Raw genomic sequence first — 13592 nt, 5'->3', positions numbered from 1 at the left:
TTGCCGTCGTGCACTTTTGGATAGGGGTGTGGCCAGGTCTGCTAACCGCATCGTGCCTGAAGCGGAAATAAAGATATCGACGCTCCAAAGCGTCAACGATACGCATAAACAACTCCCTGCGCATTCTAAAATGCCGCCTGAACATGGTTGCTGGAAACCGTGGGTCCGAAGCGAAGTAGTCGTCATATAGCCGCTGATGTGCAGCTACGTGATCCCGATCAATCACTGCTCGGCGGTGGACAACCGGTGGAGGGCGAGGGACCGCCTGCTGTTCCACCCTTCGCATGTACCGCTCCATCTCGCAGTTCATGTAGGCCTCCATAGCCTCGTTCATCTGCCGTTCGTACTCCTCAGTCCCCACCACTACCACCCGCGTGACTCATCCCTCGATGATGCTCTTGTGCAGAAAGTTAGAGAGAGAGAAAACTCGTTAAAACAAGTGGTGCAAATGAAAATGAAACTAAAATCGCGTATATATAGGTTTTCAAAAAAAAAAAAAAAAAAGAAAATAGGCGCTGGCCGATCGGCACGCCACAATGGCGGCCAGCGCCCCTCGACCGGCTAGCCCACGCCGATTTTCTAGTCGATTCGCCGGTGGCCGATTGCAATGGTTCGGCTAGCCGATCGGCCAGCGCCGTGAATCGGCTAGCCGTGAATGCTCTTATTTATATTTTATTCTCCCTTCTTGGCTAAGAGCATCCACAGTGCCGGCTAGCCGATTCGCGGTGCTGGCCGATCGGCTAGCCGAACCATTGCAATCGGCCAGCGGCGAATCGACTAGAAAATCGGCGTGGGCTAGCCGGCCGAGGGGCGCTGGCCGCCATTGTGGCGTGCCGATCGGCCAGCACCTATTTTCTTTTTCTTTTTTTTTTGAAAACCTATATATACGCGATTTTAGTTTCATTTTCATTTGCACCACTTGTTTTAACGAGTTTTCTCTCTCTCTAACTTTCTGCACAAGAGCATCATCGAGGGATGAGTCACGCGGGTGGTAGTGGTGGGGACTGAGGAGTACGAACGGCAGATGAACGAGGCTATGGAGGCCTACATGAACTGCGAGATGGAGCGGTACATGCGAAGGGTGGAACAGCAGGCGGTCCCTCGCCCTCCACCGGTTGTCCACCGCCGAGCAGTGATTGATCGGGATCACGTAGCTGCACATCAGCGGCTATATGACGACTACTTCGCTCCAGACCCGCGGTTTCCAGCAACCATGTTCAGGCGGCATTTTAGAATGCGCAGGGAGTTGTTTATGCGTATCGTTGACGCTTTGGAGCGTCGATATCTTTATTTCCGCTTCAGGCACGATGCGGTTGGCAGACCCGGCCACACCCCTATCCAAAAGTGCACGGCTGCAATCAGACAGTTGGCCTACGGAGGCGCGACAGACATGTGGGATGAGTACCTCCACATCGGTGAGACGACTTCTCTGCAATGTCTGAAGTATTTCTGTCTGGGCGTGATAAACATTTTCGGTGAGCAGTACCTTCGAAGCCCTACTCCCCAAGATTGTCAGAATTTGATGCAGATGCACGGGGAGCAACATGGGTTCCCCGGGATGTTAGAAAGCATAGATTGTATGCATTGAGAGTTGAAGAACTGTCCGACTGCCTGGAAGGGAGCCAACACGACCGGCTACAATGGAAAGAATCCCACGATGATCCTCGAGGCCGTAGCTGATTACCGGCTGTGGATCTGGCATGCGTATTTTGGGGTAGCCGGGTCAAACAACGACCTCAACGTCCTCAACTAGTCACCCCTCTTCAACGAGAAGTGTCAGGGCATCGGTCCAGCCGTCTCATTTGTGGCCAACGACAACCGGCATGATATGGGCTACTACTTGGCGGATGGGATATACCCTAGGTGGCCTGTCTTTGTGAAGACGATCAGGCACGCAAGTGATGAAAGGAAGGCCTACTTTGCGGAACGACAGGAGTCGGCGCGCAAGGATGTGGAGCGCGCATTTGGTGTGCTCCAGTCTCGATGGGCGGCAATTAAGGGTCCAACGCGTTTGTGGGATGTCAAATGCGTTTCCCACATAATGTACGCCTGCATTATCATGCACAACATGATCGTCGAAGACGAAGGCGTACAACTGACTAGTTGGGCCAATGATGATGAAGCCGGCCCAAGCCACGGAACGGCCACCCCTAGCGTACGGCGTGGGGTACCTCTCGATGAAGCCGACCGCCTCAAGGAATTTGCCGACATGCGCCAAGTGGATGCTCATATTCAACTCCAAAAGGATATAATTGAAGAGTTGTGGGCACGGAAGACATTGCAGAGACGATAGTTTTTTTCCTTTATTATGTAATCTATTTTTTTAAATGAATGTAATTTTTTTTAATGCAATTAATGAATTTTCCCGTATATGTCTCGTACATTTAATTCCGCAATTTAATCGTAAATTTAATTCCGTAAATGTAGTTGTTTTTGAATTATTTTTATTGCGGCTGGCCTATGGCTGGCCTAAATCTGATGTGGCAGGTGGATTTTTAGTGCTGCTGACGTGGCAGTGAGAGAGTGTGGTTGGCCTATGGCTGGCCGATTTCTATTGTGGATGCTCTAAGGTATAACATCTACGACTACAACTATACTCTTTTTCAAAAATATAGTATTTTCTATTCATGAATCTCATCATTCTATAATTCAATTAAAAAATAACAATTATTAAAAATATTTCATTAATAATAATTAAAAACTACTCTTTCGGTGGAGATGGCGGCATGTTCAAATGAGACATGAGGAGTGCAATTGTTTATTGATATGTCGCTCGTTCTGATGGCGGCATACAGGAAGTGTCGGTCGTTGCAACTACGTGCAACATTCTAAATAAAATAGTTGTGCAGAGACGGGTCTCGTCCCCTTCATCTAGACATGCTTGAATTGAGAAAAATGTTTGAGAGATAGTTTGGTTTGATGTGAAAAATTGGGTAATGAATGGCAATATTTATAGATGAATTGGATGAATTCGGGATTAAAAAAATATTTAAAAATGGAAAAACGGTTATAAATGGTTCTATTTTGGAAAGTGGGAGAAAAAAAATTGAAATTTTTTATATATTTTTATGAATTTTAATAAAAATAAAAGATACCTTAAATCGACGACCACTCATGGTTCTATTTTGGAAAGTGGGAAAAAAATTGAATACTTAATACATGTATAATGTCAATATTTAAATTTCAAGGTATCATATTAATATGTTTAATACACTATATTGACATTGCGATCCAAAACCCTATATTTGATAATTATTCTTATCTTTTCAATGTTAAAAAATAAAAAAATAAACACATAACAATTTATAGACTATAATTGGATCTCTAGACTTAAATCTTAAATTAGTTGTAGTTATTAATTCATGAGTGAGTTAGCATTCGATTACACCACGTAATATTTATTTACATTGTTCGATTATTTTACTTTCTACATGAGAATTTGCATCAACGATCGTTGGAGTGTATTGAATAAATTTTTATATGTGTGTAATACAATGAATATCATATTAATACTTTTAGGCTCCGTTTGGTACACGGAATTGGAGGTGTGGAATTGGAATTGAAGCCTTCAATTTCAAATCCAGTGTTTAGTATCATAAAAAATTTTGGATTTGGAATTGAATTACAATTCCACAATTTGAATTTCAAATAAAAAATAGTGAAATTCCAAATATTTATCAAATTACACACACAATGCACACATTCTTACACACACAAGCACACACACTACACACATACACACAATGACAACATACATTCACACACACACACACACACCCAATACACACACACACATCACACATACACACACACACATGCACACACACATTCACACATTCTTACACACACACATTCACACACACATATACACCCAGCAGCACACATTCTCACAGACACAACACATGCACCCAGCACACAACACATGCACCCAGCACACAACACACACGCAACACACGCACAAAGCACACACACATACTCACAACACACATTGACACACACACACACACATAGCCCCCACACACGCACACAACACACACAGTGCATATATTCAAATTTTTAAATTCAATTTCATATCTAATATTTCATTTTTTCAAACACAGGATTTGGAATTAGAATTCTAATTCAATTACTTCTAATTCAATTTCACATAATTCCAATTTCAATTCCATTCCAATTCCATGTACCAAACGGACCCTTATTCTTCAAGATTGATCTCTGATATGTGTGAAATCAAGATTTATCTTTACTTAGTAAAAAACTATGAATTGTTTAAAATTAGTACTACCGTGCAATTGATTGCATCCAATCAATAAAGAGTTTTACTTACTGATTGATGGTCTTAACGGAATAAGTGGTTTCTAGAAAGGAGAAATAATTATTTGGGGCACTTTTAAATGATATAAACGGTTTTATATCTTACTAAGGGGCCCTTAATTCCCTATTTTAATATCCAAAAATGATGTTTAAAGCATGTACTTGATCTTTTGTTTACTGCTGTAAATAATTAGGGTTGAGGCACAACCAACATAATCAACACAACCTCGTGGCCACATAATTTGGCCAACTTTATCTGACAAATAATTCAGTAGCATCAACATAATTCATTGTTACCAATTTAATTCCAATTTGCTGCTCTCAACAACATCACCCACCTAGTATTTATATGCCTTCATCTCTTTATAATATGGTGTACTAGTAAAACTCTGAGAATGCATCTCTATATTTGAAGTCTTGATTAAATTTAACTCAGTATAATTGGCTATACTTAAACATGTGGTAGTATGAATGCTCTCACCAATTAAGCCAGGAAATCTCTTTCAACACAATTAATATTTTTAATAGTTGGCGATCTTTCTCTCAATATAAAATTACAATGAGCATCTGTGGTATTTTATTAGGCGAGCATTAAAAAAAGTATATACTATAAAGTTCCATTGAGTATTGTCTCCTAAAAACAATTCAAATATCAAGTATTGTTATTTTTTTTCCTATTTAAGGCTATTGCTGACTTTAGATAAAAAAAATTATTATAAAAAAAATTTAAGATATCAAATTTAACAAATCAGATATAGAAATGGGTATAGCAGATGGATAAGATATCAATTTTATGTCAGCGCACCAAGGTCCCAAATTCGACATGACCTTTATATTTCTGTTTACTTATTAACAGGGAAGAGCTATTGACGAGTTATTGACGTTTAATATAATGAATTTTTTTAAAAAAAATTTATACCAGTACTTAAACTTGACATATAATATCACAAACTTAAATAGTTGTTGAATTTTTTCCATCAGCAACAAAATCCAAATATATTAAAATGAGATGAAGAACCATATATGACTTTTATGTGCTTTGCAATCACATTACCATCATTTTTCATGGCAACCATACCTTATGTGATACAATAACAAAGGAAATGTAGCTGCATTTTGTCGTTGGTGGAAAAAATTCAATAATTATTCAAATTTGTAGAAAAAAATAATTTTTTCAAAAGTTTCATGATATTAGGCTCCAATATCTCAAAAAAGCGAGTAACAAATCAAACTAAAGGTTGCTCCCAAAATTGGAAAACTTAAAAGAGAAAAGTTGATTGAGAATTATTTGTTGGATGGGAGCGTATGCATAATGCATCCATTCATTTGAGATGACCAATTTTGTCACAAGGTTCTAATTGTCATTTTCAAAATTTCATGCCCACACTATGGCTTCCTTTTTTATAAAGTTTGAATTGATCACCGACCTACCCAAATCCACATTAATTCCAGTTTTAATGGATATCATGTCGTAGACGATATAATTTAGGAGATGTTAAATTTGATGGACACTTATTCACAATGATTCCTTTTATTTATGATCTTCCTTCCAAATTTAATTCATGCACCAGTTATATCTCATTCAAGTAGTGTAATAAATCCCGAACCTTACAAGGGATACCAAATCTAACGTGTTCTATTCTTTACCTTCAACTGATTTACTAAATCACAAATGAGCATTCACAAGTCAATAGTGTCAATGTGCTTGCTTCCTCCATCTTTTTGTATATATTTCACTTTAATCTTATATATGAAGTTTAAAAAATAAAAAGTGGATGGAAAAAATAGTATATAAACCCTATCTTTATATACTATTAATTTTATAATAAAATGTGAATGAAGTAAGTTAGTGAAATATACTCTAAAATCCAAAAGAGTAAAAATGAAATAAGATATTACTTCCTCCGTCCCAACTAAGTTGAGTTGTATTCATCCGTCCCAATTAAGTTGAGTTGTATTTCTCTTTGGGATGTCCCAACTAAGTTAAGTCATTTCATTTTTTAACAAAAAACAAAACATTCAATTACTCTTATTTTATTCTACAATCTACTTTACTTTCTCTTTATCTTTCTACTTTATTCCTCTTTTCTACTTTTCAACACAATTTCTTAATCTCAGTGCCCAAAAGTCATGTATCAATTTAGTTGAGACGGAGGGAGTAAATAATAAGATGTCACAAATGGAAAATTGAACGCATAATGACAGACATGAGAGGAGTGTATACATTTTCTTCTATTTTGTCTCAATATGTTGAATAAGATATTTGATTGTACTCCCTTCGTTTTATAATAATAGAGTCATTTTTTTAGCACGAAGATTAAGAAATAGATGTATGATGTATTAAATAAATAAATATTAAGTATGAGAGAGAGAAAAGTAGAGCAAATAAAGTAAGAACGAGAAATTATGTTACTTTTTGTTAAAAGAAAAAAATAATTAAGTACTATGAAACGTTATAAAATAGAAAAATTACTCAAACGAAGTAAGTATACAATTTTGCCACATACCCCAGAGAATTCCAATGATGTGATCTCGAGGGGCTCTCCAAATAGTAGTATAATAAAGTCATGCGTTATCTTTATTATTATGTTATAAATTTAATTATTAACTAATCCCAACAAAAGTTATTGGTATATGTAAGCAACAGAAGTGTGCTGGTCATACAAAAAAAGGGGCAAATTAGAAAAGTACGGGCAACAAGGTAGGGTAACCTGAATTTGGTTAGACCTAATGCAAGATATAAAGTGTAAGTACAATGGAACATCACAAATAGCATATGGCACACATATATACCATACTGGCTAATACTCCATCCGTCCCATAAAAGTTGAGTCGTATTCCTTTTTAGTCTGTCCCAACAAAATTGAGTCATTTCCTTTTTTAACAAAAGACAAAACATCTAATCACTTTTACTTTATTCTATTATTTACTTTACTCTCTCTTATCTTTCCTACTTTTTTCATCTCTTCTATTTATTTAATCTAAATTCTTAATCTCCGTGCATAAAAGTTTTATCTCAACTTTTATGGAACAGAGAGAGTACTATTTTAACTAGTTTATACTAATGACACTTAAAACTAGAATCCTTAAACTTCGATTTGTTATTAGAAATTAGTAGTATAAATTTTTGTAGAAAAATATTAGAACCCCCTAGCTTGTCAAACGAGCAACTTATTAACTCAAAATAAGGCATATAAGATTGAGAAATCTTATGAAAAAAGATTTTCACTATTTATTTAAAAGCTCAATGATACACACACTCCCAAGCATATTTAACCACTAACATGCACGTGCTTTGCTTTCTCTCTTTTACTCTTTCTCTGCAACATCATGTGCTTCACCTTTTGCTCCAAGACCAAGAGCAGAAGAAGGTGACTCCCAACAGATGCAGCATAATATCCTCCCCACCCATAGCATACAATAATGAATATACGAACATGAGATGAAACATGAAACACTGCAAAAATACAGTATGACCCCGACCCGTGTAAATGGACGAGCTCTTCTAGCAAAGTGTTCCCATAAACCATGTTTCAGGTGGTCCATGGTTACCGTGATTCTTCACTGCCACAACAGATGTAGGCCCAATAGCACACATGGTTGTTGCCACAATTTCGAATTTCAGTCATCATTGCTACTGATTCAATACAACTCAACAAGCATTTCACCTCTGATTTGCTTTATCATTGCAAGATTATGCATCACACACAAAATATTCCAGCACTTCATGACCACCCCTTTAACTCCTTTTTCCCATGCTAAAATATTTTTAAACCAGAGAGAGATATATAGTTCACGTCAGAGAAGCAAGGCTTCATCACCGATACTGGCTTTCAACCTGTTTTAACATAGTTCTGTACCTGCAGGAATTTAATGTTAAGAGACATATGTCGATGTATACATATGTAAAAAGAGACAGATAATAAAGTGAGCAGAGTGTTTGCCATTATTGCCCAAAGTTTCCAACTTTACATATGTTTCAAGAGTGGATGTCACTCACCCTTCGTCACTTCCAATGGTGGCTATAGAAAAAAATGATACCAGTGCTCACTCTCAATTCTCAATGTGATCATATTCAGTTACCTTAGTAATTACTCTCAACAACAATTCAGAGTGTTATGATGACTATTAAGGGCTGACTGGTAGACTTGCCAAGAACATCTAAGCTTTCTAGCATAAGAGGATACAGATAAGGTATTGATTTTCCCTAATATTTGATTTAGGAATAGCAACTTGTGGTATCTGCGGATGATATAAGTACACAGAAAATGGTACCTCCACAGGATAATAGAACCTTGTGATGAGGAGAAACTGAGCACTCAGCTTGCAGAACTGACCTGATGCGATTACTGCGGAGGGAACTAGAATGCGATTTCTTGAAGAATTTGCAGTGTATTCTGATGAACCTGTGATGACATTAAAAACTGAATAGCTCAATATCTGCGCAATGAAGACGCACATAATTGATTTTCCTAAGCTAACAAACTGGACTTGGTGAAGAAACAACTTAAGTATTTCAAGTCCAATATAACTTCCATGTGAGTTTAAGATCAAAGTGATACATGATGACATTCACCAATTAACGTTTCATTAGTCCAAACACAGTGCAGATCGGATTTTTACTTGCTCAATTTCACACTAATGATATAAATACAGACTGCAGAACTTCAAGAGGTTGTCGAATATCTTGTGTTATTATGTGATACCATTTGAACCCTGTTGTAGCATATAGAAGTAAGGATCTCGAAACTTTTTTATCCATCTTCCCGAACTCTGTGAATTCTCTCTCAGATTAAATCATTTCTTATTTTACAAATTCTACAATTTCTATCCCAATCATAAACTCCAAATAACTAGAGAAATACTACTAGTTAATTAATTATTAGTAATAGAAATACCATGCAAGTTGACTTTAACTTAATTTAATGTAAGAATATTGTAACTTATGCGTTGATTCTTTTCTCGATTCAGTGCGTGTGTGTGTGCACGCAAGAGAGAGAGAGAGATACCCATTCTAGATGTTGTGCTGTGATTCCAGAAGTATTTCCTGCATATATACCACCCAATACCTGATTTTGCAGGAAATTAGAGATTAGGTAAATCAAAAACTCATCTGTTTTATATGAGAATTCACGATATTTTGATGCTAAAACAAATCTGAAGTTTGTGTAGTGCCAATCTCTAATCTCAATTCAGTTAATCCAAAGAGTCTCATTTTTACAAACTTCACCAAGCATCATTTTTTCAATAATTTTAAGATAAGAATATGGACTAAGAAATGATTCCTGAATCAACGGTTACCTTGGAAACAGTTTCAAGGAACATGCCAGGTCGCACAGGTAAAGGTTTACGACCAGTAATGCTAGCCTGGAGATCAAGAGTTGGAGTTAAACTGATGCACCGCCTAGTTCACAAGGCTCCTATAAGAAGATTTGGTCTATAGAACAGAGTAACTGACCCTTCCTGCACCTTCTTGGTTATCAGAATTATCTGCACCTTCATCCTTTCCTTGCATTACACTTTTTATCATGTTGCGTACAGTTATTCCTGGTCTTAGAGCAACAAGTTTAGCCAAAAAATTGACCTGTTATAATTGACACACCTCAGTTAGTAAGAACAATTTCATACTATAAGGTAGTGACTGACAGAAATATAAGGACCTCTGGTTCAGGTAGCGTATTGAGACCGCGATCATTTCTTTCATCTAGTATTCCACCACCCATCATGCCCCTGGCTTCTTCTCTGATCAAAACAAGCCTTGCAAGTAGCTTTCTATCGGGAATGACAGGACGGGATTCCATTGTCTGCACAAGCATAATGAACAAGAGTCATGACTGTAAAACCTATTCCTGAAAGCTAGATTAAATAATGCCCACTATTAAGGCCGCAAAAAACACTAGGCATGATGTTTTTTAACGAGAGAGAATTTCGATGGGTGGATTCCTTTGGACTTGGACCGATTCTTTCTGCGAGCTTATAAAGTAGTTATTAGCATACACGAAGGCCAGTTAATTAAAAAATATCAAGGTGCTCGAGATATAATATTATATGCTACTTCTTTCAATATCTTCAACAACTATCACGGGATAGTAGGAATATAATTTCTCGCATACTCAAATGTTACCAAAGCAGCATCAAAAGTCGCCATACCTGCATCGATGTATTCAGCATCTTATAACAGACTTTACTGTTTACTTTAATTATTCCATAACCGATTATACTTCTAGTTAGAAGCAGCAATGCTGTCCAGATGTTATTAGATAGAAATAGCAATAGTTAAAAGATGATGGATGAAAGCAGCAAAGTATAATTCTGCATAGAACGCACCTCCAGAAGATCATCAGCCTGGTTAGCTATATCATTCAAATTGGCCCCTGGAAGATGAACTTTTGTGCCATTGTCACCTTGAAATACGCCGCCACCTGCAGCCACACGCCTCAATAATTCCTGTCTGCTCTCCTTTTGGGGTGTTCTGCAGAGCAGGCCAACAACTTGAACCTAACCAAGTAGAAATATTCATTCAACAAGAGCTCTAGCAGATACTGTGAAAGAAAAAAAATCGATAATGGATAAGTTAAAGGTCTCACATGAGGAGGACATTTTTTCGTCAGATGAGATAGTACAGTCTCCTTAATAACCTCCAAGAGTGACTTCCTCTGAGAGTGAGAAGAATAAATGAACAAATACATAAATCATAGTACTTGTCAATGAACTACAAAATTATCAGTCAACAAGAACAAAACTGATAGAAATCCATATGATTCCATCATAAAACCAATTGGTGATATGATAAGTGACCCTTGAGACTAATATGGTGGTTTCAGTTCTCTCTTTACACGCCCATCCTCAAACCCTTCACGGTAACCCTTTGTGGACTTTTTCTTGATTGAGTTGGACCAGCCCTCTATTGAACTAGCCCAAATTTAAAGTTCATATATGGTTGGCTCAATCAATTTCCAATGTCAGTTCAGATATTCTGGGTTAGTTAAATTTAACCCACAATTGGCAACCCGATCTAATACCATGATAGAAACCTATAGAGTTCCATCTTAAAACCAATTGGTGATGGGAGAAGTGACTCATGAAACTTATATAGTGGTTTCAGTACTCTCTTTACACTAATGTGGGATATTGTTATAGTATTAATTTATATTTCATTTGCCAACCTAAGCTATTGATGTCCAGTCCAATATGCAATCCCGGTGTAGCAACATCTTCAACATAGATCATTGATGGTATCAAGTGCACAATCATTTCAAACAAATTTGAAAATATAAAATATCAGTCGCCTAACAAGCTTATTTTCTATGATGACTTGCTGGTAGGAAATTTCAATCATTACCTTATCATCTTCATCCCGTGCAGCAAGCTGTATCATGTAATCGAGAGCCATCATAAACCCCGACTCCATCTGATCAACTCTCTTGCCAATGACTCCCTGTGCAGCCAATTGGACTGCCACCTCCTCAGATGCTTCATCCATGTTCATATCCTCCAACTACTCATACACATTAAAAAGGTATTAGAAATGTCTACCATACAACTTGCTTATATGTCAAAATATGGACAAATCTGTATGATCCGGAAATTCTACAAAATTTAAAAAGCAACATTTGTTCCGTAGAACTTGTTCTTAATATTCATTTGACCATAAGTTAATAATAACCAGAGGGCTGTAGTTCTGAATGTCCATGCCCTAGGTTACAAAACATTTCTTAATGCTTGAAAATGAAAAGTTTGAGTACGAACATAACACCGCCTAGAAAACTAACAAGAGTTCATGATTTTCTTTTGAATGATTAACACATGCCAATAAATACTTCCATCATGTACTTTGGTAATTTCAGCTCACACTATATGGAGCATTTCTGAAGAATATTAACACATATTCTGCACAATTAGTTATCTATGTCTTAAATTAGTTTCAGCACAAGTATATTCAAGATGCAAAATTAGGTACCACAGTCGATATCGGCGAAGTTCCCAATAAAATTAAGGGGTATTGGCGCTTAATATCCCGAAACTTTCCAAAAGTTTGTTTTTACACACGAACTTTAAACTTGACATATACTATCATGAACTTATATAGTTGTTGCATTTTTATCACCAACAACAAAATCCGACTATATTTCACTTACCATCACAACACATCGGATATGGTTATCAATGCAAAATGATAGTTATGTGATTACGAAAATATGATAATATATCCCGATAGTCGGATTTTGCTAAGGGTGATAAAAATGCAACAACTATATAAGTTCATTATATGTCAACTTTAAAGTTGGTGTGAAAATTTTGTAATATTAGGCGCCAATACCCCTGAAATGAAAGAGTAAAATTGAGAAAGAAGAAAACAATTGAAGACTTACGAGCTTAATCATCTCTTCAAGAACAGAGGTGACCTGCTCTCCACCTTTGAGCAAGGCTTGGTACTGAGAAGCATCCCATTTTTCCTCTCCTGGTCCCTTAGAAGTATCATCGCCGTTGATGGTGGCGCCGGCATGAGTAGCGGAGAGAGATGGGAAATTAGAGCGTGAAGGGGTGTGTTTAAGGTAATAGCTTCTCCGGAAAATAGATTGGTGTGAATTTGTAACACAAACGGAGGAAAAGGCGGTGGAGGGAACTCCGGCATACGCCATGCTTCAACTCAACCGATAATGTGCATTTCTCAATTTTTGCGATATTAAATAGAGTGAACTACACAAATGGTGCCCTGGACTATGGGTTTTTCTCGCCCATAGTCCCTGGACTTTAAAAATATCGCCAGTAGTTCCTGGACTAAGGGTTTATCTCGAAATTGGTCCTTTTGGCTTTTTTTGGTACGAAAATACCCTTTGATATTATTTTGGGGGGTTTGGGCAATTTGATCTTTTTACACTTTTAACATTTTAAATCTGATATTATTTTAGTTATGTACTAACTTTGATATTATTTCAAAATTATCATTCTTCTTTCATTTTGTTATTCTTCACTGAATTTTTTTTTATTTCAATATTAGATTTAATTTTATAAAATTAAATTTAATATTTAGATTTTTAAATATCAATAAATTTTTTAATGAAAACTATTAATTCATGGACACTATAAATATTGATTAAAACTATTAATTTTTGTTATTTAATATAATATTCAATTGAATTGAAGAAGTACAGAAAAATAATATTAATCATGATGGAAAAATAAGAGTTATTCTATTTAGCCTCCGTTCGGTTGTTATAATTGCTTGTGATTAAATATTATGAAGTTGACAAAAATTTGATCCTACTTAAAATTTT

The 13592-nt window shown here is 36.6% G+C and overlaps 1 protein-coding gene across 2 annotated transcripts; it reads right to left on the bottom strand.

Annotated features, from left to right (window-relative positions):
- Nucleotides 1-7523: 7523 nt before the first annotated feature.
- LOC125221980 (protein PEP-RELATED DEVELOPMENT ARRESTED 1, chloroplastic) lies at nt 7524-12992 on the bottom strand. Of its 2 annotated transcripts, none has more exons than XR_007176451.2 (10): nt 12687-12992; nt 11657-11812; nt 10902-10970; nt 10642-10812; nt 9975-10118; nt 9773-9898; nt 9616-9681; nt 9324-9383; nt 8590-8720; nt 7524-8174 (listed from the first exon to the last, which is right to left on the bottom strand). XR_007176451.2 is itself a non-coding variant. In XM_048124348.2 (10 exons), the coding sequence occupies exons 1-9, from the start codon at nt 12954-12956 to the stop codon at nt 8676-8678; spliced, it is 1107 nt and encodes a 368-aa protein (XP_047980305.1). In that variant the 5' UTR covers nt 12957-12992; the 3' UTR covers nt 7524-8174; nt 8652-8675. The 2 variants fall into 2 exon arrangements, 1 of the variants encoding a protein (XP_047980305.1); XM_048124348.2 differs by having other exon boundaries at nt 8652-8720.
- Nucleotides 12993-13592: the final 600 nt, after the last annotated feature.

The sequence above is a fragment of the Salvia hispanica genome, chromosome 1, assembly GCF_029641045.1.
Source record: "Salvia hispanica isolate PSC_SH4W2 chromosome 1, Shi_PSC_v1, whole genome shotgun sequence".
Lineage (NCBI taxonomy): Eukaryota > Viridiplantae > Streptophyta > Magnoliopsida > Lamiales > Lamiaceae > Salvia > Salvia hispanica.
This window is presented reverse-complemented; position numbering and strand designations above follow the sequence as displayed.

What these genes read in the sequence shown, in the direction of transcription:
- LOC125221980 (XM_048124348.2), bottom strand. Translation starts at nt 12,956, where the DNA reads ATGGCGTATGCCGGAGTTCCCTCCACCGCCTTTTCCTCCGTTTGTGTT. An exon ending in CGAAAAAATGTCCTCCTCAT is followed by an intron (nt 10,813 to 10,901) that starts GTGAGACCTTTA and finishes CTACTTGGTTAG; the next exon opens with GTTCAAGTTGTTGGCCTGCT. An exon ending in CAGCACAACATCTAGAATGG is followed by an intron (nt 8,721 to 9,323) that starts GTATCTCTCTCT and finishes ATGTCATCACAG; the next exon opens with GTTCATCAGAATACACTGCA.